A 25987-nucleotide genomic window follows, 5' to 3' on the forward strand; every position below is an offset into this window, starting at 1 on the left:
GATTGTTCCCGAGAAGCCCATCCTATTCTCTAGGTGGTCTAATAATTTGGGATGGTTTACGGTGTCAAAAGCGGGCGATGGGTCAAGAAGGACAAGGAGGCAGGTTTCGGTGTGGTCAAGAGCAAGAAGAGCGTAATCTACAATGTCTAGAATTGCTGTTTCCATACTGTGATCTGATCTGAACCCTGATTTTTCTAGTACTTTGGCTAGTAAGGGAATGTTTGTTACCGGCTGAAAGTTGTTTGGGTCCCAGGAGTTCTCTGTAGGTTTTTTGAAGAGAGGGATGACCTGGCCAGTTTTTAGATAGTCAGGTAAATATCCTTGTGCTAGTGACTCATTAATTATCTTAGTCCAATTGGGATGACCATGCGGCTGAATGTGGGCCAACATTTTGCGGGAAGAGGGTCATTGTAATGGTTGTTCGGTTTCAAAGTTGGTAAGACAGGGAGTATTTGCCTAATTTGTTCGGTTGATCTTTTAGCAGTTCGAAGAGTTTTCTGGGTCTGTTCTTTGCGTTATTGAGCTTACTTCTAAAAAAATTGTTTTTTGATTTAAGTACGCTTTTTTATTGTAGGCTTTCCTGGTCTTTCTTCATTAAGTGAACCATTGCACCATGGGTGTTTATCTTTAACCTGTATTCTTTTAAGTTTTAGAGGGGCTATATTATCACTTATTTTAGACATCATACGATTGTAATGATCCGTAAGCTCGCTGACGTCCGTCCGTTCCGAAGGAGGTTGAAGTTCACTCTTGCCACATGCTGTTAGACTCTCCAAGTTCAGGCCTTTAGTGTCTCTAACCCAATGCTTGGGTTGGGCTGATTGTGAGACTGTTTTCTTTTTTGTGGATGGTATTTGGAAAGTAATTATGTGGTGATCAGACCAGTCACAAGGAACAATTGAAATTAATTGAACCAAGTTTTCTTTGGATATGATCCAATCTAATGTAGCGCCTTTAGAATGGGCTTGCAGAGCACTAGTGAGTGGTCGGCTAGGAATTCTTTAGGAATATTGACCTGATTATCCTTGAGGTCGTTCCAATGAAGATTGAAGTCCCCTAGGAAAATATAATTGGAGTGAGGTTCTGAATTTGCTGTAATAATTTCCATCAGCTGGTCTACGAAAATTAAGTTTTTGCCTGGGGGGTGGTAGAACGAGTGTCATTTATAGAGTGTATTAACTGTAAATCGTAATGAGAGCCTAAGGTATTCACATGAATCGATAGGGTCTGAGAGAACTTTAGAAATGGTGATGTCTGATCTGTTGATACAGGCCACACCTTCACCAGTTTTGTTTAGCCTGTCTAGTCTTACAATATTGAAGTTTGGTGGCCCAAGTAGGTCTAGGTGTGGGGAAGATGATTCAGATAGCCATGATTCTGTTAGAAAAGACAGGTCAATGTCCTGGTTCAGGATTAGAAAGCAATGTCAGTGGCATGTTTCATTGCTGAGCAGCAATTAATAAGTAGGCATGAGATCTTTTTTGGAGGGTTATCTAGGTTAGAACCCTGCCCCACGGGGATTAGCATTATTTCTTTCAGGTTGTTGGGGTTTAGCTTTCTGTGATTAGTTTGTGTTATTCTCTTTACGTTAATTGGGACAGCTTGAATTTTCTGTTCAATTATCTTAGCGGGGAGACTGGGTGTCGACTCGTAAGATAGTAGTAAGGTTTGAGCTTCAGTGTCCATCAGATATCTAAGGAAAATACGTGGATGGTAAATTCTATTAGACTGAGGCAATGGGGTAGTGTTAACCTTATTGTGGCGAGTGTGTACAGATTTTTTAATATGGTTCATTTCGGAGAGATAGCTTTCTGAGAGAAGTAAAATATTCTTCATGTTCCTAATAGCATTTTGCATGTCCATAGCTATCCTATCTGTCTGAACATTGAGAATTTCTAGCTCCCTTCTTGAGGGAGGAGAGAGATTAAGCTTTTGCAGCGTGACTGTTGGCCTGGGGAATGGTATGCTGGATGGTTCAAATTCAGAATGTTTGTGGATACGTTTAGTCCTTTCAGGAGCTTTTCTTTATTCTGAGGGGCGAGCCCTGTATTATAATTAGTATTCTGATTTATCCTCCTAGGGTACTGATTGATGGGTGCTGCATCCAAGAGAACAGCTATTTGTAAAGCTGTGGAGGTATTTGCCCCAGATGTGTGAAGATTGGAAGGTTTGCTAGAATGTAACTGGTTTGCTTCTAGGGACTCATTGATAACTGCCTGGTGTATGTCCGATTGGTGGCTATTGGGTGTGTCTTTGTACTGTGTCTTGTACTGGGGGTTCTTGGGTGTTGACTCTCCTGATCAGTCCTGCTATCACTCTTAGCCATTACACTCAGAGGATTATGGGTGATGGTGTCTGTGGAGCTGCCTTGCTGGTGAGCTGAGTGAGGGATGTTATGAACACAATCTTTTAACGTGGCAAAGTAGTCATCAAATAGCTTGAGATATTTGTTGGCTGCTTGGATGAGTACTGTGCCATTTTTGCAGTATGTTATATTCAGTGTGGCCCTTAAATGTTTCGAGGGTGTTATAAGCAACTTAGTTCCGTAAGGGATGTTTCTTGACTCCTTGATGTTTAGCAATTTAGAAATCGTAGTGCGCCATTTAGCCAGTGATCTAGTGAAGAAAATTAGATCATTAATAATTACTCAATTTTTTGATTTGAAGGAGGGATCTGAGATAAGTGTTTTAGGGTTTTTTCTGAGCAGATTATATTTAAAGGTTTTGGTTGCATTTCTAGAAAGATTGGAAGGGTATGACATTGAGCGGTAATTATTACCTGCAGGAGTCAGATTTGCCCCTTTCATTTTGTAGATAGTGTGTAAAATTCCTGCTTTGGAGTTTCCTCTGCTACCTTGTCAGAGTTTATGTTCTAAGGCGAGTGATACGAGCATAATTACTACTATGAGTGTCTTGTGTTGAATGTGATTATCTATGACGTTGATCAAAAGCATTAAAGATAAAAACGTCCGCCTTTAAGTTAACCTATTATCATGGCAGACTTAATTCATATAATCATATTTTCCTAATTCAATTGGTATTTATACTCTTTGTGTTACAAATATTCATTTATTAATTTGATCATTTTTTTCTTTTTATTGGTGAAGATTGTCTTTCATAATTATTAATGTGTTTATAAATGTATTTATTCTGGGAATGCCGATCTTTAATATTTGTTTAATTTTTTATGTATTTATTTACTCTGGTTCACTTAGTAATCTTCATAAAATGGGAGAACTATTACCACTCCTCTTTAATTCCTAGTTCGCTTGATAATTGTCCTTTTTCAGTTTCGCTGGTACAGGTCTTCTTTCTACAACTGTTGTGAGGGGGAGCTAACTCCAACCTCAATTGCTAATTTGTCCTATTTTGGTTTCTAAAGAGTTTGGAACCCTTCTCCCTAGTCCTCTTTCCGTGACTGTTGTGAGGAGGGGTTACCTCAGGACTGGGCCATTTTTAGGTCTCGCGCCTAGCATTGCAGTGCACAGCACTGCTCGCGCAGCGCGTGACGTCTTGTAAGGGGGTTCTGGAAGCTGACCACATGCTTGTGCGTGTGGTTTTGTTTTGTCAGCTGCTATTGGCTTTAGCGTGCGTCTTTGTGAAAAAGGCGGCACGCCATTGGTGAAAGGTGTGTTAATGTCCCAGCTTCTTTAGAAATGTAACCGCCCATTTCCCGGAGGTGTCTGTTATGAGCAGCAGACAAGTGTTTCTAATTAGCGCGTTCTCTTTGCTGCAGCGCTCCCTCGCCCCCGCTCCTCCGCTTCACCGCTGCTGGCCCAGAGTCCGCTGTAGTCATTGTCGTGCGGCGCTGAGATTGGTCTCAGCCTTCAGGGATTCCCGCCTCGTCATTGCCGTGCCGCGCTGAGATTGGTCCCAGCCTCGAGGGCTTCCCCACGCTCGTTCCAGGAAGCGGAGCTGCGCCTGAGGCCGGGGAGTGTCCCGAACACGAAATCGCCCGGACTGCTGAGTCTCCGCCGCATTGCACTAAGGTAACCGGAGCTGCATTTTTTTTATAATATTGCACTTGCCTTGAGTTGGCAGCCACGTAGGAGCAATCGGATGCTTGAGATCATATACCCCTGTCTTCCTAAGTCTTGTTCTTAGTCTGAGAATCTGACACCTGCAGTGGGTGTCTGGGGCCCCAGTGCAAGCGGGGCCCCCATGGTGCTGCTTGGGAAGCAAAAGTAGCAGTAAACAGGGTTCAGGTGGCCGATCAGACTTCCGGGCGCCGGTACCACTGCACCTGCTGTACCTACTGCATCGCGGTTAGCCCCTGGCTAACTTGTTGATGGAAGAACTTTGTTTAGTGGTGTGAAGTGGGAGGAAAATAGGGCACAATATATCGTAGGGATTTTAACTTACCACCGACAAGGTAGGTTATGTAATTTGGCCCATCGCAGGTTTCCATTGGCAAGGATAGTAGCAAAAACCTCTCTTACAATTTTATACATTTCTGCCACGTCCCCGACTAATTAAAAAAAAATAATAATCAAAAAGTGGCTAAATAGCTCATAAGATATGTGCTCTATTAATACATGTATTTTGTTTCTTGGAAGCACAGTTGTGCAGCTCTTGCCTTCTGTTTATTGTTCAAGGCCCAGATTACACCATCTCCCACACATGGAAAGGATTAATCGGATCCTATGACTAATGATGCCCTTGCCTCTTGGCCTTTCTTTTATCAGAACTATGCAGAGGATCCTTTATTTTAAACTTTCAAATAAGGTGTGTTGACCAAGCAACAGCCCGTATATTCTTCACTCGCAGGATGTATCAAATTTCTATGGAATCTTGACCTGAAATTGAACTACAGCCCTAAAGTCCTTCTCCTGTGTCCCTCTGCCCAGTGGGGTCCTACAGCTGGACAAGTCAAGATGTCATGAGAGATGCAACAAGCATTTGCAATGCAATAGGTCTCGCATGTACGCAAGTTTAAGCTATTGGCATTGTAAATGACAATGCCTTTTATTTATGTCTTAAAAACAAAAACAAAAATAAAAGGCATTGTCATTTACAATGTCAATAGCTCAAACTCACGTAAATGTGAGACCTATTGCATTGCAAATGCTTGTTCTGCTTCCAAGTAGAGAGAGTGAAGAAAAAAGAGCAACAAAATGCCAGGATATAGTGATCAGGACTAACCTAAGGCAGCTCATATCGTTCTACTGCCCCCAATCATCATTGATCACACGGTTGCCCTTAACCACCACGGGCCGTCTCAGATGCCCAAATGTCTCCCAAACCTACCTCTTCTACCAACTCCCATTCAGCAATGTGACAGCAGGAGGTGCCCTTTTTCAGCGACTCCGGCTCTCTCGTAATGCCCTGCAGTCACCCCCCTGGCTGGATGCTCCCTCTTTGTGCGAGCGAGATGCGCTCACCTTCAGTGTCTCCAGCTCAATTGTCTCGGTCCCCACGCAACCGATCTGACCGGAAGCCTCGCATAGCTCCGGCTCGCCTTCCAGGATGTAGCATGAGCGGCCGTCGCTGCTCCTGTGACTGGAGCCTTCTCCTCGTCGAACGGTGGGTGAGGGGGGGGTCAATCAGACCCTTCGCCTCCTAAAATATCTTTAGTGGATGTTTTTGTAGCCCCATCTGGGCCCTGCATACCAGAAATTGATGTATGTGGTGTAAATGACTTCAGCACGTAGGCTAGTGTTTTACCTGGTCGGTCAGCTATCATAGGCACAAGCTCTTGTCTGCTTCCCTCGCTACAGAACCTCATTTCTGCAGTGCACAGAAGTCCTGCAGGACTTCCTATAAAGGTCCCAGGACCAGTGGGGTCATGAGCATCATTGTACTCAGTCTGGAGACTTTTGATTTTACATTCAAGCATGTTGAGTCTGACTATAATCCATTTCAATATACATTGTAAATGCACATTCCCCAAATATATGCCTTAAAGGCATCCCAAAGTACTCTCACTGTGGCCACTGAGCTCTTATTGCTTTAAAAAAGTCAATGATGTGACCTCAGATTTTGACTCTGAAAAACGGTCACGCAGTTCACTCTCCTCAATCGCTAAAGTCTGCTGGGTTGTAAAGCGTCTTGGACTCCAAGCGCCAGTGCAATCAGAATGTGGTCAGATACGTTCTAGGTAGAAAGGTGGTATCCTGCACCATTTCCATAATCCAGGTAGCTACCAGTCAGTTATCAATCCTAGAGCTAGAGATATGGACAGAGGAGTAATAAGTAAAGTCTATGTGATGTGTGTGCATTACTCTTCACGCTTCTCAGTGCTTAATTTGAGCCGATAGTTTCCAGTGCTCAACACCCGCACTTTATTGTCAACACCAGCTCTTATAACAGCTGCCACATGGTGGCGCTGTTTGTCCAATTTTGTGAAAAAACGCAACAACAGTTGTTTAATAATTAAATAGACATTAACATCAGTAATACCTGGCACCCAAAGCTATAAGAATAGCTCGGGTGGCATGTATTAGTCATTTTAATGTATATTTAAAGTCTGTACTGTCACACTTGTATGAGTGTGATGGTACATTTTAATGGTACTTTCATCGGGTGCGCTTGTGGGGGCAATGGGTGGTGCAAGCTGCAATGGCCGCCTGACAAGGGCTGTGGCACTTATTTTTGTCACTAATACATACATTGAATCCGCTAATCAATAACATGTGAATTAGCTTACTCTAAAAGATAAGCATAAGCAAAGGCAAGGTACCTTGGCATAATGTTTATTGTTGGTCGTGCAAGATGGCCAGAAGGGTACTCCAGTCTTGTCCCTGCGAACCTGCAGCTGCGCCTATGCATTAAATTAGGGAAACGAGTGTAATGGATTTCAGGGATTAGGCAAACAGCCTCAGACTCTAGTTTCTTTTAAACACTAGGCACTGCATAGACCCTATCTGAGAGACACCAAAGATATCACAGGAGGCTCATGTACGCCTACTGTACAAATGGTTGTATGGCTGGATGTCCTGTAACCACAAACAGTGGTTATTCGAGCTGGTAGTTGCAGGCGGGGCACACTGGCACTCATTTGTGGGAACCAACACTTATTTTAACTCATCAGACTCTGACCCAGTGCAAGAGAGAGACAAGCAGTTGCATAACTAAATACTTATAAGGTCCCAAAAGCGAGACCTATTGGCTATGCCAAGCGGCCGTGCGGCCGCGAAAGTGAAAGTAATCGCGGTCAAGCGCGGCGCGCGCGCCCGTGCACATGCACTGTAGCTCTAGGTTGGCCTGGTAGCACTTTTTGGAGCCCTCTCAATAAGTCTCGCCAGACCAGCGCATGCGCTGGGTCAGGCGAGACCTAAAAAACACAAAAGGGAAAAAGAAGGAGGAAGAGAAAGGTGGAAAACTGTGACAAAGAAAAAATGCAGGGATAAGAAAGAACCTGAAGGTGTGAGATAAACGGACAGGGAGTGACCGGTGGTGGATGAAAGAGGCATGAGGTGCACCCGAGACTACCCAGCCTTAGCATTCGGTAATCCTAACATTCCATACTGTAGGCCGTGGGCTTCTGAGCAACTTTGCGCCCTGGCACTATTGCTTATTCAAATGAAGCGCTGCTATCTAATATCCTATATCTAAGCTCTCATGGGAGTAAGGGAAGACAGCAATAAAACCAGCCGCAAAAGTTTAAAAATAGGATAGCATTTATGGAAATCAGACTATATTCTCCTGGGCAAACCTAATTTGAATCAGCTACTGGGAACACAGCTGCAAAGTCAATCCAATGCCATTTCACTGCATTACAAGCTAATGTGTAGGCCAAGGACCTATTTTCAAAGAAAGCTTTGAAAAATGATAGTTTCTCGTAATTTATTCTATAAAATGCACATACCAACAGGGTTACAAGGGTCTTCAAATCAGACTTAATAAATCTAATAGCTTGGCAGTGCATCATGAGTAGTTAGGTTATACAGTTTATTTGGAACAATGAGTCATGCAACTCGTGAGAAAAAATGTGTAGTGACCAACTTTGAAGAGAAACAAACCAGTAAAAAAATTAGCCAAAGTCGATCACTGAAACATGCAGTTAAAAAAAAAAAAAAAGGTTTTAACCATTTGACAAAACACTCACAGGGTAGTACTAGATGATTTTTTTTTTTAAAGTTTGGATATCAGTCTCTTTTTTTGCTCGGGATCGGCCATCCGGACTAGACAGTTTTCTTCATATGGGGGAGTGGGTGAGTGAGGGCGGCAGGTCGACTGACACTACTCATGCGTAGTGGACGCTGCGTGTACTTGGGGCCTACTGTTGTATCTCCTTGTCGCCACTAGAGCAGCAGGCGCTCCAAGCAGGGCCAGTCACCTGCGGGTATTGATACATACGAAGACCAACAACCGCATCCTCTTGTTGACCCGAAATCACAAAGTGGTTTCCGGAAAGCTACCATGAGGCGCTGGTCAACATACCAGGGCCATCACATTTCCGCAAAAAAATGGCGCTGTGCACTAGCTGGATGAATTCTGGATTTCGAGGAATTGAGGTTCCATTAAATGCAGGATGATGCTGGTGGCTTCTATAGCAACAACTGAGGTATTAGGCATTCCCTTTAGAGGTGGAAGCCCAGGCTACACATCGGTCCCATTTAACTACCAAATGAGAGGCATCTGGTAATCTGCTTTTCCCACTTTCTGGCAGTACCACCTAAAATCCGGAGCAAGCGTGCACTGCAACCTAAAGGGGTGTTGAGAAGCCCCCACTTTTACCAGCAACAGTGGAGTGAGGATCTTTATGGGCTTTTTTAGTCTACACGTTGACAAATTAAAGTTTATAATTAAGGCAAAAGGGAAGAAAGAAAGATAGGCTGAATAAAAAGGGAAAGGAGGGAGGACGAGTGAATGCATGAATAAGTGAAAGAGTGGATGAGTGGGTGAAATTGTGAGTGGATGTAAGGATGGATAGATGGGTGAATAAATGGGTGGATAGATGGATGGATGAATGAGTGAGTGAAAGGATGGGTCAATGGAAGGATGAGGGGGTTAAAGGGTGGATGGATGAAAGGATGGGTGGATGGATGAGTGGGTGAAAGTGTGAGTGGATGTAAGGATGAATAATATAAAGAATCTCAAAAAGAGTGGAGGGTCTACGGGATACAAGTTTAAAGACTCAAACAGAAACAATCCCAATCCAAAATCTAAATACAAAACTAACTGTGAGTCTATAGGGCTAGGTGGACTTCATACAGCTACACCATCATGACTAAACCAAAAATGTGTTCCCACCAAAATATCTCTCTGGATATGTGCATGCATTTAAGATCTATGAATGCATCAAAGGTTCCCATCACCCACATAAAGTGGCTTGCCTCATCATTTGGGAAACCAGGGACTTATCTGGAAACCGGATGCCACCAAGTTGTCGTGAGGCAGGGTTCAGAGTACGTCCCGGATGCTCCTATGGCAATGTTGTTCCAATGAGAAGACCACTCTAGGGATTTGTGTGGGGTGATGTGTGCAGTGCAATTGAGTGAGTGTGGTGTACTAAAATTGGGAACAAGGCACAAAAAGTGTTTATTGAAGTGCCTCTTATTCATTGTTTTAGAGCGGGGCCTCCTGTTTCCTGAGCAGTTGCCAGGTGAGGCGAGGCGAATACCCAGATTTACTCGGGTAAGTGTTAAACTTGTTGTACCTTGATCTTTTTGAAAGGGTTGTCCTACTAATACGTATTTGGCACAATTGAACATTAATTTGATGTGTTGTGTGATCTATCATCCATTAGGCTTCACCTCTGATATACTATTCTTATCATGTCTGTTTCCACCTTTACAGGTAATTTCTTCCACACCTATTCCAGGTGCAGGTCGTATGATTTACCTTGTTTCACATTGAAGATGCAGTAGCTTATATGTTCCTGACGAAAGCTAGGGTACATCTACCCAAGGCTGAAACATGTCGACCACTTCCACCACAGTTATTTGTTAAAACTGTTAAAAGCACTGTTTTAATTTGGTACCAAGGCAGCACTTCAATAAACACTTTTTGTGCCTTGTTCCCAATTTTAGTACACCACACTCACTCAATTGCACTGCACACATCACCCCACACAAATCCCTAGAGTGGTCTTCTCATTGGAACAACATTGCCATAGGAGCATCCGGGACGTACTCTGAACCCTGCCTCACGACAACTTGGTGGCATCCGGTTTCCAGATAAGTCCCTGGTTTCCCAAATGATGAGGCAAGCCACTTTATGTGGGTGATGGGAACCTTTGATGCATTCATAGATCTTAAATGCATGCACATATCCAGAGAGATATTTTGGTGGGAACACATTTTTGGTTTAGTCATGATGGTGTAGCTGTATGAAGTCCACCTAGCCCTATAGACTCACAGTTAGTTTTGTATTTGGATGTAAGGATGGACAGATGAGTGGGTGAATTAAGGGGTAGATGAAAGGATGGGTGTAAGGGTGGATGGATGAGTGAGTGAAAGGATAGGTGGATGGAAGGATTAAGAGGTGGAAGGATGGATGGATGAAAGGATGGATGAGTGGGTGAGTGGAAGGATGGGTGGGTAAAAGGATGGATGTGTGGGTGAAAGGATGGGTAAGTGGGGACAAGTGTGGGTGGAAGGATGAGTGAGGGAAAGGGCAGGAGGACGAAAGGATGGGTGGATGAAAAGATGGATGGATGAGTGGGTGAAAGGATGGGTGGATGGAAGGATGAGTGGGTTGGTGAAAGGATGGGTGGATAAAATGATGGATGTGTGGGTGAAAGGATGGCTGGGTAAAAGGATGGATGCACGGATGGGTGAAAGGATGGGTAAGTGAAAGGTTGGATGGATGATTTAGTAAAAAGATGGTTGGGTGGAAGGATATATGGGTGGACGTAAGTAATGAGTGGGTGAAAGGATGGATGAGTGAGTGAGTGAGTGAAAGGATGAGTAGATTATTGGGTCAAAGGAAGGGTGGATAAGTGGGTGAGATGATGGGGAGTTGGGTGGATGAAAGAATGGCAGAGTCAATGAAAATCTGAGAGGATGGTTGGGTGGATGAAAAGACGGCAGGGTAAATGTAAATCTAAGCTGGATGAATGAATGGTAGAGTAAATTGAAATATGACAAGAAGGGTGGAAAGTTGGATGGATTGGATGAATATGAGGAAATCGATGGATGGTAGAGTAAATGGGAATCGGAGAGGATGGATAGAGAGATAGATGGACGGACGGATGGACGGCAGAGCAAGTGGAAATCTGGGAGGACGGATGGGTAGATAAGAGAATAGCAGAGAAAATGGAAATCTGAGAGGATGGATGGATAGGTGGGTGAAAGTATGGTAATTTGGGAGGATGGGTGGATGACAACATAAATAGAAATCAGAGAGAATGGATGATGGGATGATGATGCATGAATGGATGGGCAAATCGATCAATTAAGGCTTGATTGATGGATGGGTAGGTAAAATGATGGATGTATAGGTGGATGGATGTATAAATGGATGCATAAAAAAAATGGTCAATGGTTGGATGGAATAGTGAAAGATCAAATGATGGATGAAAGGATGAATGAATGAGAGAATGTAAAGGTGAAATGGTGGATATCAGTGGGTGGATGATGGAAGGATGAAAAGATGAATAGATTGATTCTTGGATGGAAGCGATAAGGGAGTGTTCTTCTAGGGAGAAAATTCCTCACTTGTTTGGTGCCATCAAATCTTGGGTTGAAAGTGAGGGTATTTAACATTTCTGGCTACTCCCCTGCCTCAAACCGTAAATAACATAAATTTTGCTGAGTAATAAGATATTCTACATAAAAATGTGCTACGCAAACAGTAAACAGGCATTTTATTAGAAAATGTTGGTGTTTTTGTGACACAGCCAGCTTGAAGGCTTGTTTAAGATTATAATAGCAGGTTTAATTGGCATAATTTTTAACACCCCAGGAATATTAAGAGTTAAGGGTTATCCTTTATTGAGCATGAGTTGGGGACAAAGAGTCAGTGCTTAATTTGGGCCGGAGCTTTCTGGTGCTGAGCACCGGCACTTAATTGGTTTCCGGTGCACGGCACCGGCACCCAATTGTCAAGACCACACTTAGGGCAGTCTGCCACAAGGTGGCGCTGCTCATGTAATTTAGAGATTAGCAGTATAACAGTGTTTAGGAAAAAAATATACATAAAAAAATTACTAATACCTGCCTCCCCAGCCATTCCTTTAGCTTTGGGGACCTGGAATAATCTGAACTGCCGCATTCACATGCGAGAGAGATGGTCAGTAGTTGTTTTGGCAGCGGTGACAGGGGCGATGGGTGGTGCAAGCTGCAGTGGCCTCCTGGTCAGAGCCCTGGCACTTCATATTTTACAAATTAAGCACTGCAAAGAGTAGATGCCAGAGAGAAGAGAGGCAAGACGAGCAGTGAAGGAGACAAAAGAAGATGGGGAGACGGGTGGACAAAGACTAAAAGGATGACAAGTAGGAAGGAAAGAAGAGGAAAGATAACAGATGGTGGAATAGGAGACAGCTAAGGAGAGAGACGGAGGGAGAGAGGACGTAATGGTGAGAGCTGAGATCATGAAGAGGGGAAAGTTAGAACAAGAGGACAGGGAAAGGTGAAGATTCAGAAAAGGCGGGAGATAAATGAAAAAAAGGGTGGGAAGAAGCAAGATGTAGTGGAGGGAGATGACAAAGAAAGAGAAAGAAAACACTAAGTGTCAAAGAGAAGGTTGAAGAGGAGAGGGAAAAGTGTGTCGGGAGATTCCTGGTCTGGAACAACAGGGAAAGTCTGGATATTGTGAGTGAGTTACCATCTGACATCATGTCAGAGCCAGCTGTATATGGGGCTGGATTTCGGGATGGGTTGTAATGCAGAATATTCTGATTTCTGGTAGCAGTGCTAAATCTGGAGGAAAATCAACCAGTGGGATTTTTTCGACCAAGTAGACAGAGCTACAAAGGAAGTACTACTCGGGCCGCATTTACAGAGAGTGCCCAGGGGGTGCAATGGGCATTTGCTCCCGCTTTGCATGCTCCTGGGGCACTTTGGCATTACAGACGGAGCCGTAGATGCTTGTGCGGCCCCTTCTGTAATACCGATAGTGCTGGTGCACATAAAGCACCAGCGCTATCTGCAGGGGACGTTCCACCCATACAAATGAGGGAATCACTTTGCCTCAGCACCTGCGCCGTACTACAGACGCGGTCGCAGAGGCAAAGAAGCTATCAGGAGGCCCACTGGCAGCGCACCAACTAAAAGGTGGCACACTGTCAGTGCGCCCCCTGAGACCAGCCCTATGGAGGGGGGAAAGGGTGTCCTGTGGACCACCCAGTTGTACCCTTGCAGGCGGGTGCAGTCACTGACTGTATCCACCTGCAAGGGGATCTCTAATCCCCTTTGAAAGTGCAGGTGGGTGCTGCCTGCACAGTGAAAATATGGAGCAGCTTTAAAGCAGCTGCTCTGTTTTTCACAGAAATGTGTTGCTCCCAGGGCAGCGCGAGTACGCGGCTGCCCTGGGGGCAGCGCATTCCATGTAAAGGGATGCACTTTCCTTGTTTGCGCCTGTGCACCTGTTTTAAGGGGCGCCGGGTGCAAAGAGAAAGTGCGCCCGTTACATGATAGGTCCCTTGGTGGGTTCTCGTTCAGTTCAAGCACCTCCTGAAAAAATAGGATTTGAGATTACCAATCTAGTCTAAATCAGATCCAGCCTTCCCACTGACAGGGAAGGAACACAAACCCTTCACTTCCCTATATCATCCTTGGGAGTGTGTGGGACTGGAGGCACTCTAAACACAAGACAAGCAAGCATCTGAAAGTCCATGGGCACTGGTCCACATCTGCAAATGTTAGAATCCACAGCAGGAACCAGTCAGTGACTGCTCCTGTGCCTGTTTATTTTGAGCATGTTGTGAACAGCATTCTACGTCTGTCCTGGTTCAAAATATTTTACTGGAAGAGTGCCCAGAGGTACACATAGAGGGGAAACTGGATGCAATAAGCACTTGAGGAGCACAGCAGCTGTTTCTAGGCAGTATGTAGGGGGAATACATTCCGAAGAGGGGGTTTTCAGATATTTACCCCATTACAAGAACTTACCTACTTTGTTCTCCTTAAATTGTCAAGCAAGATGTCACACATAAAGTACTGAAATGTCACACATAAATGCACTGAAAATATGGAAATGTCACACGTATGTGACATGTAAACTTGGCAGCTATGTGGATGTCCTATGATTCCAAAAAAGGACTGAATGAATACAATTAAAAGTCTGACCAGTCGTGCCCTGCGATTTTACAGAGCTCCTCAGCATTTTCCAAAGGTCTTAGAATGTTCCATTGAGGAGAAGTGAGCATGCAGCGCTCTTCTACTTACCATCACTGAATAGGACTTATATTAATTTGCTGCACAAGTGCAGATTTGTGCAGCAGACTCGCTCATCTTTCCAGGAAGAGGCATGACAATAAAAAAAATGTGAAATCATTACAAGAATATCCAATTTTTCCTGGAAATTGAACTCGTTAAAATATAATGGGGATGAAAGAGCAGTTCATGATGATGGGGAGTTCTAATGCACGCTTCTTTCATGTTTGCTGCTTGTAGATCATTTGTGAAAGGAGGCCATTAAGAGATGCACATCATCAAACAAAATGTTAATCTGCTATGCAGCTTGACGTCTCCACTAAATTGTCCTCCATTGTAAAAAACACAATTGTTAAGTTTACCAAACTGCCTAGTTTTGATTTCAACTCATGTCTTTTTCTTCCACCACCCTACATTTTCTATCTCTTTATCACAATATCGGATTTTTTCTTCCCTCGCTTTTACTACATGTGCACTGTTTTCGTACTTTTCTCTTCCTCCTTATTCTCCCTTTTTATTCCTTTCTCTCTCTCGGAACAAATTCTGACTATAAACAATAAACCTCTGGTCTCAAACAGGAGGACTGGTGCCCACCACCTTCATCCACTTGCCAAATTAGGCCCTGATAAGGCACCTTGATGAAGCGCCTTCCTAATAGACAGTCTAGCCCCTCCTCCAATCTTTCTCTACTCCGTTCCTTTCCTACCATGCCACCTCACATGGTCAATTTCGGTATCTAAGCCAGACTTGCAGGAGCAGCAATGAAAACAGGCGAATTGAGAGCATGTCTGTTGACTAGGAATTTTCAACCTGGCCATATATGTATGTTCAGAGGGATATCACACTTCCACTTGGGGACAGAAAAAGTAATCATCAAAAGAACAGCGTGGCAAATACAAATGAAGAAATCACACCTGAATTGACGCATGCCAGAAAAAAACATCCAGTGGAAAAGATAGTGACAAAGAAACAGAACCCTGTTGAGACTATTGTCTCAATTAACAAAAGAATTGCAAATTTAGATTTAGACATACAGCTAGTTTCAATGTAATTGTTTTTGAATTCTCAAAACGTTACAGAAGTTATCAGTGGAAGCTGAAACTCTTACTAGTAGAAGAAACATACTAATACACACATGCACCCAGTGTTCCGTCTGCAAAATAGGTAAAAACAGAACCCGTAACTTTAAATTCAATACAGGCAGAGTGCATACGATCAAACACATTATCACATGCAGAACCAAGTTTGTGACGTATATACTGGGATGCCCATGTAATAAGATATATGTTGGTAGCACGAAAAGAGAACTAAAAGTCAGGATACAGGAACACCTAAGGGCAGTCAAGAATGGGGATCTGAGATACCCCCTAACATTACACTGCCAGGAACAACATCATAATCTGAATGAGTTGTGGTTTTTTGGCATTGATCACATTCGGATGTCACCTAGGGGTGGGAATAGGGAACAGGACTTGAGAAGAAATGAAGCAAGTTGGATTTGTAGACTTCGATGCGTAGAGATGGTTCACAACAGTGAATCCGAAATGCATTATTTTCTCTGAAATCAACAAGATCAACCAACTGTTTCCCTCTCCAGGTGACCCTTGTATTTCTAATCTGCACTCAAATTAGACCTGTTTTCTAATGATGCCACTAATGTCCACGCTTGACGTAATGTTCTACATATTTGTGTGTTATTATTCAATTCTTGATTCATGTCCTGCTTGCTAACTGTATCCCCGTCCCCCCACTATGCCTCTGGGCACTACTTTCTTTATGACACATGACTTATGGGCACTATTGCTTTGGGATTGTTGCCCTGCTACACAAATGACGGACTTAGGACTATTTCCTGTGTGTCCCTTAACCCCCCTTCTTTTTCCCTAGCGGGTACGCTGGTTTTACTCGCACCCATGATATACTCTTTTTGACCATTCTAGAACTGACCGGGTTTTTCAACCTTACGTTCTCTGTTGCACTGCCTATTTATTAAGATGTATCCAGTTCACCCTCGTTCTTTACGCTGACGGATTTATGGGCGTCCATTAATTCTCTAAGGTAGCGCCCTTCCTGTATTTGAGGCATTAATCTTTTGGTTATTGCCAATTATGTATCCCTTTTTTGAGGGTGCCTCCCCTTATGTTGGGCTGGGCCCTTGTAACGTTTTTACTGCCGCTTTTATCACTCATGTGACTATGAGATTTAGTCACTTTGCACATCACTGCCGTCTACTGTAAGCGATCTTCATTTTGGCCACTCCGGGATGGCGGCGCACCTCGAATGCATTTTGGTGGAGACCGTCGTTTCTCTATACGATCACGCATGTATTTTACAAACTTTAAGATGGTTATTTTTCTCGGATCCTAACCCGGCTCATATATGGGTTCGGATGGCTCACAGTGGTTATGCCTAGAACGGCAACGCAGATTTGTAATATTATAAATTACGGAGATATTTAATTTTAACATACCGCTTACAATGCAACTTGACTCTAGGTTTCATTTATTACTGTGCTGCTTATAGGTGGTCCTATGTTTACATGGGACATGACATCAGGTTTAGTATAAGGTGTTTTTCATACTTTTGATTATAAACATAGCGTTATGAAACGATACGGGCAACGTGTTTACAGGCTTCGTTTACCACTCCAACATGGCGACCGGCCAATCGATTTAACTTCCACTCGGGAGACGCCTGACCTGTAGTTGGTTTTCCCGCACATGGGAATCGCTCTCAGGTGTAGCCTGATACCTGACACTATTTAAGCAATTATACTCTTCACTATTGGATATCGCCGTTTTCGAACGGGGCGGACGCCTCCCTTTTGATCTTGTTTTGAATACTGAATCGGGTAAGAAGCTGTTCTATATGCCTTGACGTAGGGTTTTGGTGCTTTATGTTTACAGTGCGTTTTGGACAACCTTAGAGGATACGATTTATTTACTTGAAAGGCTGCTACCTCCTAGAGACTCCCCGCTTGTCAATGTGAGATTTACAGGGTTTTTTGGTACGTTTAAAACCTGATGTGCGCAGGATAGGCTCAATTTATTCCTCATACGAATATTTGGGTTATTATTACACGTTTTTTATTCTTGTTCTTGGTATTTTTAAACCTGATGTGCGCAGGAAAGGCTCAACTTATTCCTTATACGAACATTTGGGTTATAATTACATGTTTTTATTCATGTTCTCGGTCCTATTTCCTAGGGAATTTGAATAGCTTCCCTTTACTGTACTTACTTTAGCAGCAAACGCCCATCTCTCTAAAGAATTTTACCTCATATATTTCCCTTCCTTTTTTCATAGGTATTCCACGATAAGACAAATTCGCTCTTATCACTTGAGGAAATTACGTTCAAACCCAATAACCCATTATGGTTTGTAACTGATGGCAATGGATTATCGCTTTTGCACACTCCATTTTTAATTAATGCTATTCATTTCTATGTTTAAATAGTAAGTAGGATTATACTTTGACTACTATATAACAATAGCTTTGGAGAATGTACTTGTTTCTCTATGGTGCCTCTGATGTGACCTGTTCTCCCCTTTTAGGGACGGTGATCCCATACCTAGGATATATTATATCCATTCGGATCGTGGTAGACTCGCGAATTTGAGCTAATTAGAACTATATGTGCTCTTTATTCAACCCAATATTTTAGGTGGGTACGAATTGAGTGTTTTGGTTGAAGTCACTTTTGGCTCCCTTTTTACTTTTTGGGTTTAATTGATATCACCAGTTTGTTTTCTTTCCATTGTCTGTCGCCACCTTATTTCACTTTTTTTCTGCTCTTACGGGTTTCTTTAAAATCCCCCTCTCAGACGTCGCCTATTTTGCTTACTCCGCACCTCCTACCTTGGATTAAGATTCCCTTTCCCTTCTTGTTTCCCTCTCTGGGTCTCCATTCCTCCGCTTTACTTGTGATAATTCAAGGGGCTTCCTAACATGTGACATATGGAGAGGAATGCCCTGATATCCTACTAATGTACTGATTTGACATTTCAATGTATATAGTATTTTATTGTTATACTGTGTTTATTTCTGAAGCCTTTTAGCCACAATATGATGTGCTCACATGAGCCTGTCACAGGTTGTTAACAATATGTTTGTGCCCAAAGTGCTTTTTTAACATTTTTAAGTGTATTGTATATGCTGCTTGTGCTTTTGTCTTTATGTATGTTATTCATTTTCGTTTTTTGTATGTAAATTTGTTGCAGCCCTGAAGAAGTCCAAAGTTGGACGAAACGCGTCGGCTGTTTTTGCTGTTATCAAAGAATACACATTTCAAATTGAATAATAAAGAAGAACCTTTTGGAAAACGTACTACTTTGAGGACTTGGACTCATTTGTATTATAAAAATTGAGTGGTGCATTTGGTGCTGTGTTTTTTCATATGTCAATTCCAAGAATTGGAATAGCATTGTGCTGGCGGGTGCTAACCAATAGTGCACACTCTTGGTGAATAAATAATTTCTTTCACCATATTATTATGTTGAGTTACTCTTAAATCCGGTGCTGTCTCAGTGGGATTCCGCTAGCCCTGTGGTTTTTTACAAGGATGACACTACTCTAGACTTGTACCCTCCTCCTGCCTGACTATGTGCAGACAGATAGCACTCGACTGATCAACAGACAAATTGGAACATATTCATTATACTATGTTCTTCCCTCATGTGAAGTTAAAAATATGTATTATACTGCTCACACTACAAATGTGTTTGTAGAAATCTTTTCCCATTTAAGAGTCCTGTGGAATAATGTTTGTGCTATACAAGGGAACAAATAAAAAAGATGAATTGCGTTGCCTTATAATGTATCCACTCTAGTGGAATGAAACATTTTATTAGCAGTAAGTAGTAAACATTTGGTTGTTCGTTATTCTTAATTCTCCCTTTTTAATCACAGGTATCATGCCCTAGGGACTACTAATTTTGCATTACCCTCTGAGTCATTTGCAAGGCCCATTTTTACTCATAATTCTCGCGCTTGGGTATATCTTGATTCTTAAAGATAATACTGTTATAATCTTAGGGATCAAAATGTCGACTGAAATCATGAACCCTAATCTATATTGTTGATTAACCACAAACGAGCCATGCTAGTCTTGATTTTAGATATACACTATTAGTCACTAAGGTCATGTGTGTTTCACTGATGAGAGAGTGCCAGGCACGTTTTTCACTCACATCCACTGCGCAGTTATACAATGTTTTTATAAAGAAACATTTTCCTGATTATTGTTCGGAATAAATAACCATGTGGTTGGTAGAATTGCTGCATTCATATGTCTTGGGGCCATTCTTTGTATTACTGTGTTTACTCAACAATCTCTGGGTTCCCTTGTTATGTAGAACAGAATAAAATCAAGGAAGCAGGAGATTCATTATTTGTGTTCAAAGTTCTCAACTAAATTCCAATGCATCTAATCACAAGTAAGTAAGTACTACAGAATCACAAGTAAGTAAGTACTACAGAATGCCATTCCCAAACCTACCAGTGTAAATCTTCACCTCCACCTCTCCAATTTGAGAAGATCCTTGCACATGTATGTTTACTACGTAGTAGCAAATGTGGCAGTGACCAGGGGGAGTTGTTGAAAAATTGGGAATACTTACTACAAAATATGCGGTGTTTAGGAAGGTGCAAAGAGGGGCTAAGGGAGACTTAAGGAGGGGTTTAGGGAGGGACAGCCCCCCACCCACAAATGAGTAAGCCCATTACTATTCACAAACTGCACTTCTAAAGTTACTATTGCCAAAAAGAACACAAAACAGTAGTAAATGTACACCAACTCAGAGCTAAAGCATGTATAGCATCAACCTGGTACTGCAGCACCTCCCAAAGAAAATAATAGAGGTAAGGATGCCACTCGGGTGGAGCTTGCCTAAGGTAAAGTATAGGGAGAATTTGAAAGGTTTGTTAAACTTGAAACACATTAGTAAAAATACGAATGTATAATAATGTTATATATTTATTGTAAATGTACAACAAATGCTTCAGCACTATGAACTTAATTTTTAATTAAATATGTAAATAATTTAAATATATCAATTAAATTACCTTTATTTTTAAAGATTCATTTTTATTATGTATTACGAGTTATTAAGTGATCTAGAAAATGAATTAGAAAGGAATTTCATTATATTTTAGTACAACTTAATGTTACCTGAATTTTTAAACAAAAAATGTTATTAAAATATGTTAAAATATTTTTTAGCCAAAGACAATTTTAAAAACTAAATTACATTTGTATACATTCTTACTTATTTTGAATAATGTAATTTACTTCAACATTATTTCCTGTGGGGATTTATTTTAAGCCTTTGCCTCCATTTATTTTCTGTGGGAGGGTTTTGCGGTATCAATGCTGGCCATGTTTGGTGCAGGGCTTACTACTGTTCCATTTTGGCAGTAGTAACTTAATACTCATAAATTTGGTTTCACCCAGTTTCAGCGGGTGGACATAGTTAAGTCTACACTTTACAGTCAGATTTCAAGAACAGCCCAAAGTAGTAAAGTTATTCATAAGTGTAAGAGTAAATCTCCTAGCAGTATATCTACATATGTAAATTTGACTTTGTGAAAAAGCCCCAAAGAGTACAAAAATAATTTGCTTGAGTATGTTTTTAAGCTTTTAATAAAATAATCTGGTGCTTTAGCTTTTTAAAAGTGGTTCTGCTAAATATAATGCTTTCTTCTGATATTCTCTGTCAATAGGATAGGCACTCCATTTCAAGACACACTTGCTATTTGAACTGGAACCCTGATGTAGTCGTATGTCATAATATCAAAGTTGAAATACAGTCTGGCATAAATATACAAGTTTTGCAAACCCTAATGCTAGCTGACATCAAAATAGCAGGGGGTAAGAAACCAAAAGATTTGGCGGTTAACAGCAAAAATTTATATGGGATACTTAGATTGTTTACACACTTAAGGTCTCAGATGCAATCTTACAATGTAGTTCAGTAGTTAAATGGATGCCACAGTGCACCACTCACAGAGCGTGATGATAGACTTTAAATTCTCCACATACTCTTGAAGAGCCAGAGGACATAAATCAGTTTGTGGCATACTAAAAATGGAATTAGGCAGGATAGGTTCACTGTGGTGCGCTTCCTAGCAAGTCTTGTAATAGCACTCAAATATACAGTGACAAAATAAATTGAAAACACAGCACGTAAAATAAATAACAACGATGAGGTCAAACTGTGCAATACACACTGTAAAACTTACTTATTGTAATTGTGATGAGGAACTGAAAAATATTTTAACTCGCCCCTAAAAAGGTAATGCAGTAATTGATAGATATGCCAAAATATTTTTTGTTTTTCCTACAGTTGGTTTGATAAGATGAATGTATAACTTTGTGAGGAGACGAGGAGTGGGTTTGTGGATATATAAGGACAGATTGTCACTGTTACCTATTTGTCTTTCCAGGTCGGCTGCTTCATCAGGGGTGGCACGTGGAAGTACCCCAGGGTCACTGAAGCTAGTCCGTAGCAGGGTCCCCATCACAAAGAAGAAGAGAATCCCACCGATAACCGGAATAGCAGGCGTGATGTTTACTGCCAAATATGGGCAACTGGAAAACAAACAGAAAATGGCACTTTTATTACCCAGCAATGACTGATGATTGTCTTCTGATTGTTAACAACCTTCCTTGAATCTTTTCAATTTCAGCCTCGCAGGACACATGCACAAATTACAATTCTACTCCAGCAAACACAAAAACAAATAAATTATGAGAGGTTTGTTCTCTGCTTTTTTTTTAATTCACCAAAAGAGAAACCACTCAGACATTGCTTTGTTATTTTTTAATGTAAATAAAAAGTCTTTGGTTAATATGAGGCCCGGACACGAAATTCCGTTCTCACAAAGTTTGCGGAATTTTCCCCACTCCGCGCTCTGCGTAGCGCGCAGAGTTTTTTCCTCGCTCACACTCGCCAACGTTAAGTTGGGGAGTGTGAGCGAGGAAAATAATACTCCAAACCACCTCCGGGTGAGATTTTTCGACGAGGGCTGTCACGGATTGTCGCTACCGCGCACGTTGCAAAACCATCTGTTCTCGTCGAGAAAGCTGCTACTCGAGTAGAACATCTAACCCTCTTGCACTGTGCATGATGCAGGACAAACACTTGGTGCTAAAAATCAGCGCGACCGGCGTGATGTAACAAACTCCGCTGCTCGCGGAACTCCGCGTAGCACTGCAGAGTTTTTTGGTCACTTAACGGATGCGGAACTCTGTGAACTCCACCCAGGCCTAGTTAATATACCATACATGTTCAACTAAGTTTCAGTGCTTCATTTGTACCGGTGGGCAACAGCACCAATTTTTAAGGACTTGGGCCAGATGTATCAACAATTTTTGCAATCGCAAGCGGGCAGATTCGCAGAATCGGCCTGTTTGCGCACACAAAAATGTGTTGGGCAATGTATGAAACATTTTTAATTCGCAATATGGGTAATCGTAATTATTTGCGATTACCTAAATTGCAAATGCAGTTAGGGAATCGCAATTTGCCGGCATCGGATGGACACTGCCTGTAACCCCAGTGGTAATGCTGCCATGTGCTTTTCCTGCAGCTTGCACTTGAGATGGCGCCCCTGCTCTGGACCTGAGCCCTCCAGCGGCCGAGAGAGCGCGCCTGGTGGCAGGGCAGGTGTGTGGAGCCACCATTGATTCAACAGGTAAGACATGCATGTCACAGAGTCTCCTCTGCTTGTGTGGGGAACAGGGGCACGCGCCTAGTACACATGGATGTACGAGCCGGCAGGTAAACGGGGGAAGGCCTGATGTGGTGGTGGTGAAGGATACCCCAAAGCACTGCCCTCTGCTTCACCCCACCGACACTAAACCCGGAGTGTTGCATTCTGTCTTGTTTTTTGGACTCTGTGTATGAACAACAGGCCTGTTACTGGTGAATACATATCCTAGAAACTGCATATTCTTAAACATTTAAAGTCACCAAATCGGGTGAAATCAGGGTTTTTTCTTTTTGAAGTGTGAACCCTTTAATATCAATTATCGAGATTAACACTTTTGTGTTGGGTGATTAATTTAAGAGGGTTGTCAGAGATAACGTCACCGGGTGAAGGAGGGAGAACATGCAGACACACAGTGAGACGGGACATGTAAAAAACAAGTTGTAGTCTCATGGCAAATTGCTATTAAACCAGAGTCTTAATCTGAGCACAGATCCCGGCTTTCCCCGTCAACTAAATTGTGTGATCCTGGTCACACGACTGCATCACGCTGTATTCGCGTATCTGTCGTGTTTGAGAACTCTAAGAAATCAGCATTTACACCCCAAATAAGCAGGGCCACTGAAATGATGTGATCGTACATTTATTTACATATTCCTACAGAGTACACTCAACTCAAAAGGCATCAGCGTGCTGTGCAATAGACAACACAAAGCATAGCATTGTTATACATCATCAACGTAAGGAGCCATGTAACTGGAATGTAATGTAATGTAAATTGATACTTGTATAGCGCACTACTCACCCGCAAGGGTCTCAAGGCGCTTGTACGAATACCGCTGTGGAACCCATCCTGGCTTTCCCTGTGAGGCGTCCACTCCTGGGTACCCCCAAGGTGGAGGCCAGGCATCCTTTGCGTTGTGGGGGGCGTTGTGGAGATTAAGCAAGCTATTGCCCAGAGTTGCAGAGTGGGACTCCATGATTGGAATGGCACCGAGGCGAGAATTTTCAGGTCCGTGGAATCGATTATGTGCATTTAAGACTAAGCATTAAAACCACAGCTCAACACACGAGGAGGGAGGGGGATACAAGACACAAGAAATCAGGAGGTGGGAAATATACTGTATTAGGCAGTAACAAATTAGACACGAGAGTATGATTAGCCTAACGATAGTGAAGAGGAGAGCAAAAAAGAGAATACTTCTAGCTAGAGAGAACAATCACTACTCTGGATATAGTTTGAACAAGGACTTTTTTTCAGTTTTTTTAAAACTAAAATTGAGTTAGTGTTCTGAAGGCCTCGCATCAACTGGGAGACCGCTCCAGAGTGTAGGTGCTACACCTGAAAATAATTTCTTTGCTGATTTTTACGATTGTGATGTCACAGCATTTACCACACAATTGTGTATTTACCACATTTGCCACATAATCTAGCTTCTGCAGAGTTTGCATATTTTAACACAAAAAGAATCTCTAGCTCAAACGTATCGAAAGTTACTGAAAACGTAGCAACTTCTGTTGCCCTGCAGTGGCTGGCCCATAGCTTCACAGCGGTAGGTCACCTCTCAGTTATAGATTGCTGCATTTAAGTGTTAACTTGAGGTGAACCATTGCCTCCTAGACATTATTAACATCTAAAAAAAAATGCAACACAGTGAAATAATACTACCTTCAAGCCTGACCCATGAAGGTAAGATTATAGTTTTATGAAGCACATTTTCTTCAGTTTTTCTAAAATGAACACAATCTCATATTAGTCACCCGGCCATGCCATAATTTACAATTGACTCAGTTGCAGAGTGAGCTTTTGAAAATGGTTCAACCACCTGTCTGCCTTAGTACATATAAGGCTTTAGAACATAATCTGCTGTGAGCCAAGGTGTACTCTACAGGCTTTCTATAATGTAATTGTCTTTATTAAATATCACTACCAGATATTATAGGTGTCTACCGGCTCAAGTCGTACTTTAATTAGAGCCCAATTAAATGAAATTCCTTTGCCCCCAATCTGTAAGATTTGTGTTTTTGTGATACTGATTATGAAATGTTATGTTTGTATTAAATAAGTTTCAAGAGATCAGTGCCTCTAAAGGGCAGTAATAGTACTGTCTAAAATTAGCAAATCATCTGCATGAAGTAAAAAATGGACTAGAAAAGGGGTTTTACCCAGATCAGTGAGAGTTGGCGCTTTGGGTCAAAAAATAAGATGCAGATTGTTTGCTGGACATGGGTCACGAGGCGAACCAGATTTAATAGTGGAAGCAATCAACAGAGGCATCAGTTAAAATGAAACCGCAAACAGCACAGATTTTATCATGGACAAATATAAAAGGTAATTACGTAGGTCTTGAATGGTACAATCAAATTGGAATAGCAAATGGGCGGGAGGAAGGAATTGGCAGTTTTAAAGATCGCTTTGGCCGAGCTGTGGGAGGTACATTATAAGTATCTGGAAGTTCTTATAGTTTTTTTATTATTTTGTATGTTTTGTAAGAAAGTTTTTACTTGTAGCTTGATAATCATGCCTCCAGAGTTGTTCAAGAGCCTGACAATGTCTAACAAGCATTGGCATAGCCAATAGGTCTCGCCTTTGGGACCTTATAAGTGTTTAGCCATGCAACGGTTGATGTTGTTGCACCAAGGATATTGTGCTGCATAACTAAATACTTATAAGGTCCCAAAAGCTAGACCTATTGGCTATGCCAATGCTTGTTTCATGTGCAGCTGCCACATAAGAAGCACAAGTACGGCCAATTACATTCTTGAACAACATTTATCTCTAATTTGCGAATTTACTGGATCCTGATTTTAATCATTTTAGACAAATGCTTTAACAAGCCTTCTCAGGTCTGTGATGATTTCAAAATAACACGTTCTCAATAACAGTTCCTTTATATGGAAACACTGAGACACAGTGCATGTTGTAGCATGATGAAAAGAGAACATTACAGGAATGGTACACCAAAATTACCCGTTTGCAGAAAGTCCCCCAGCGGGGAAAGCGAAAAGCACGCATA

At 42.1% G+C, this 25987-nt stretch overlaps 1 protein-coding gene across 3 annotated transcripts in view; it reads right to left on the bottom strand.

Moving 5' to 3' along the window:
* ZDHHC14 (zDHHC palmitoyltransferase 14) overlaps positions 1-25987 on the bottom strand; it is a 455930-nt gene that overhangs the window by 184496 nt on the left and 245447 nt on the right. For all 3 annotated transcript variants that reach the window (XM_085612222.1, XM_085612220.1, XM_085612221.1), the window contains exon 2: positions 21689-21849. In XM_085612222.1, coding sequence (XP_085468348.1) covers positions 21689-21849 — 161 coding nt within the window. The remainder of the gene's footprint in view (positions 1-21688; positions 21850-25987) is intronic.

This window comes from Triturus cristatus, chromosome 6, assembly GCF_964204655.1.
Source record: "Triturus cristatus chromosome 6, aTriCri1.1, whole genome shotgun sequence".
NCBI lineage: Eukaryota > Metazoa > Chordata > Amphibia > Caudata > Salamandridae > Triturus > Triturus cristatus.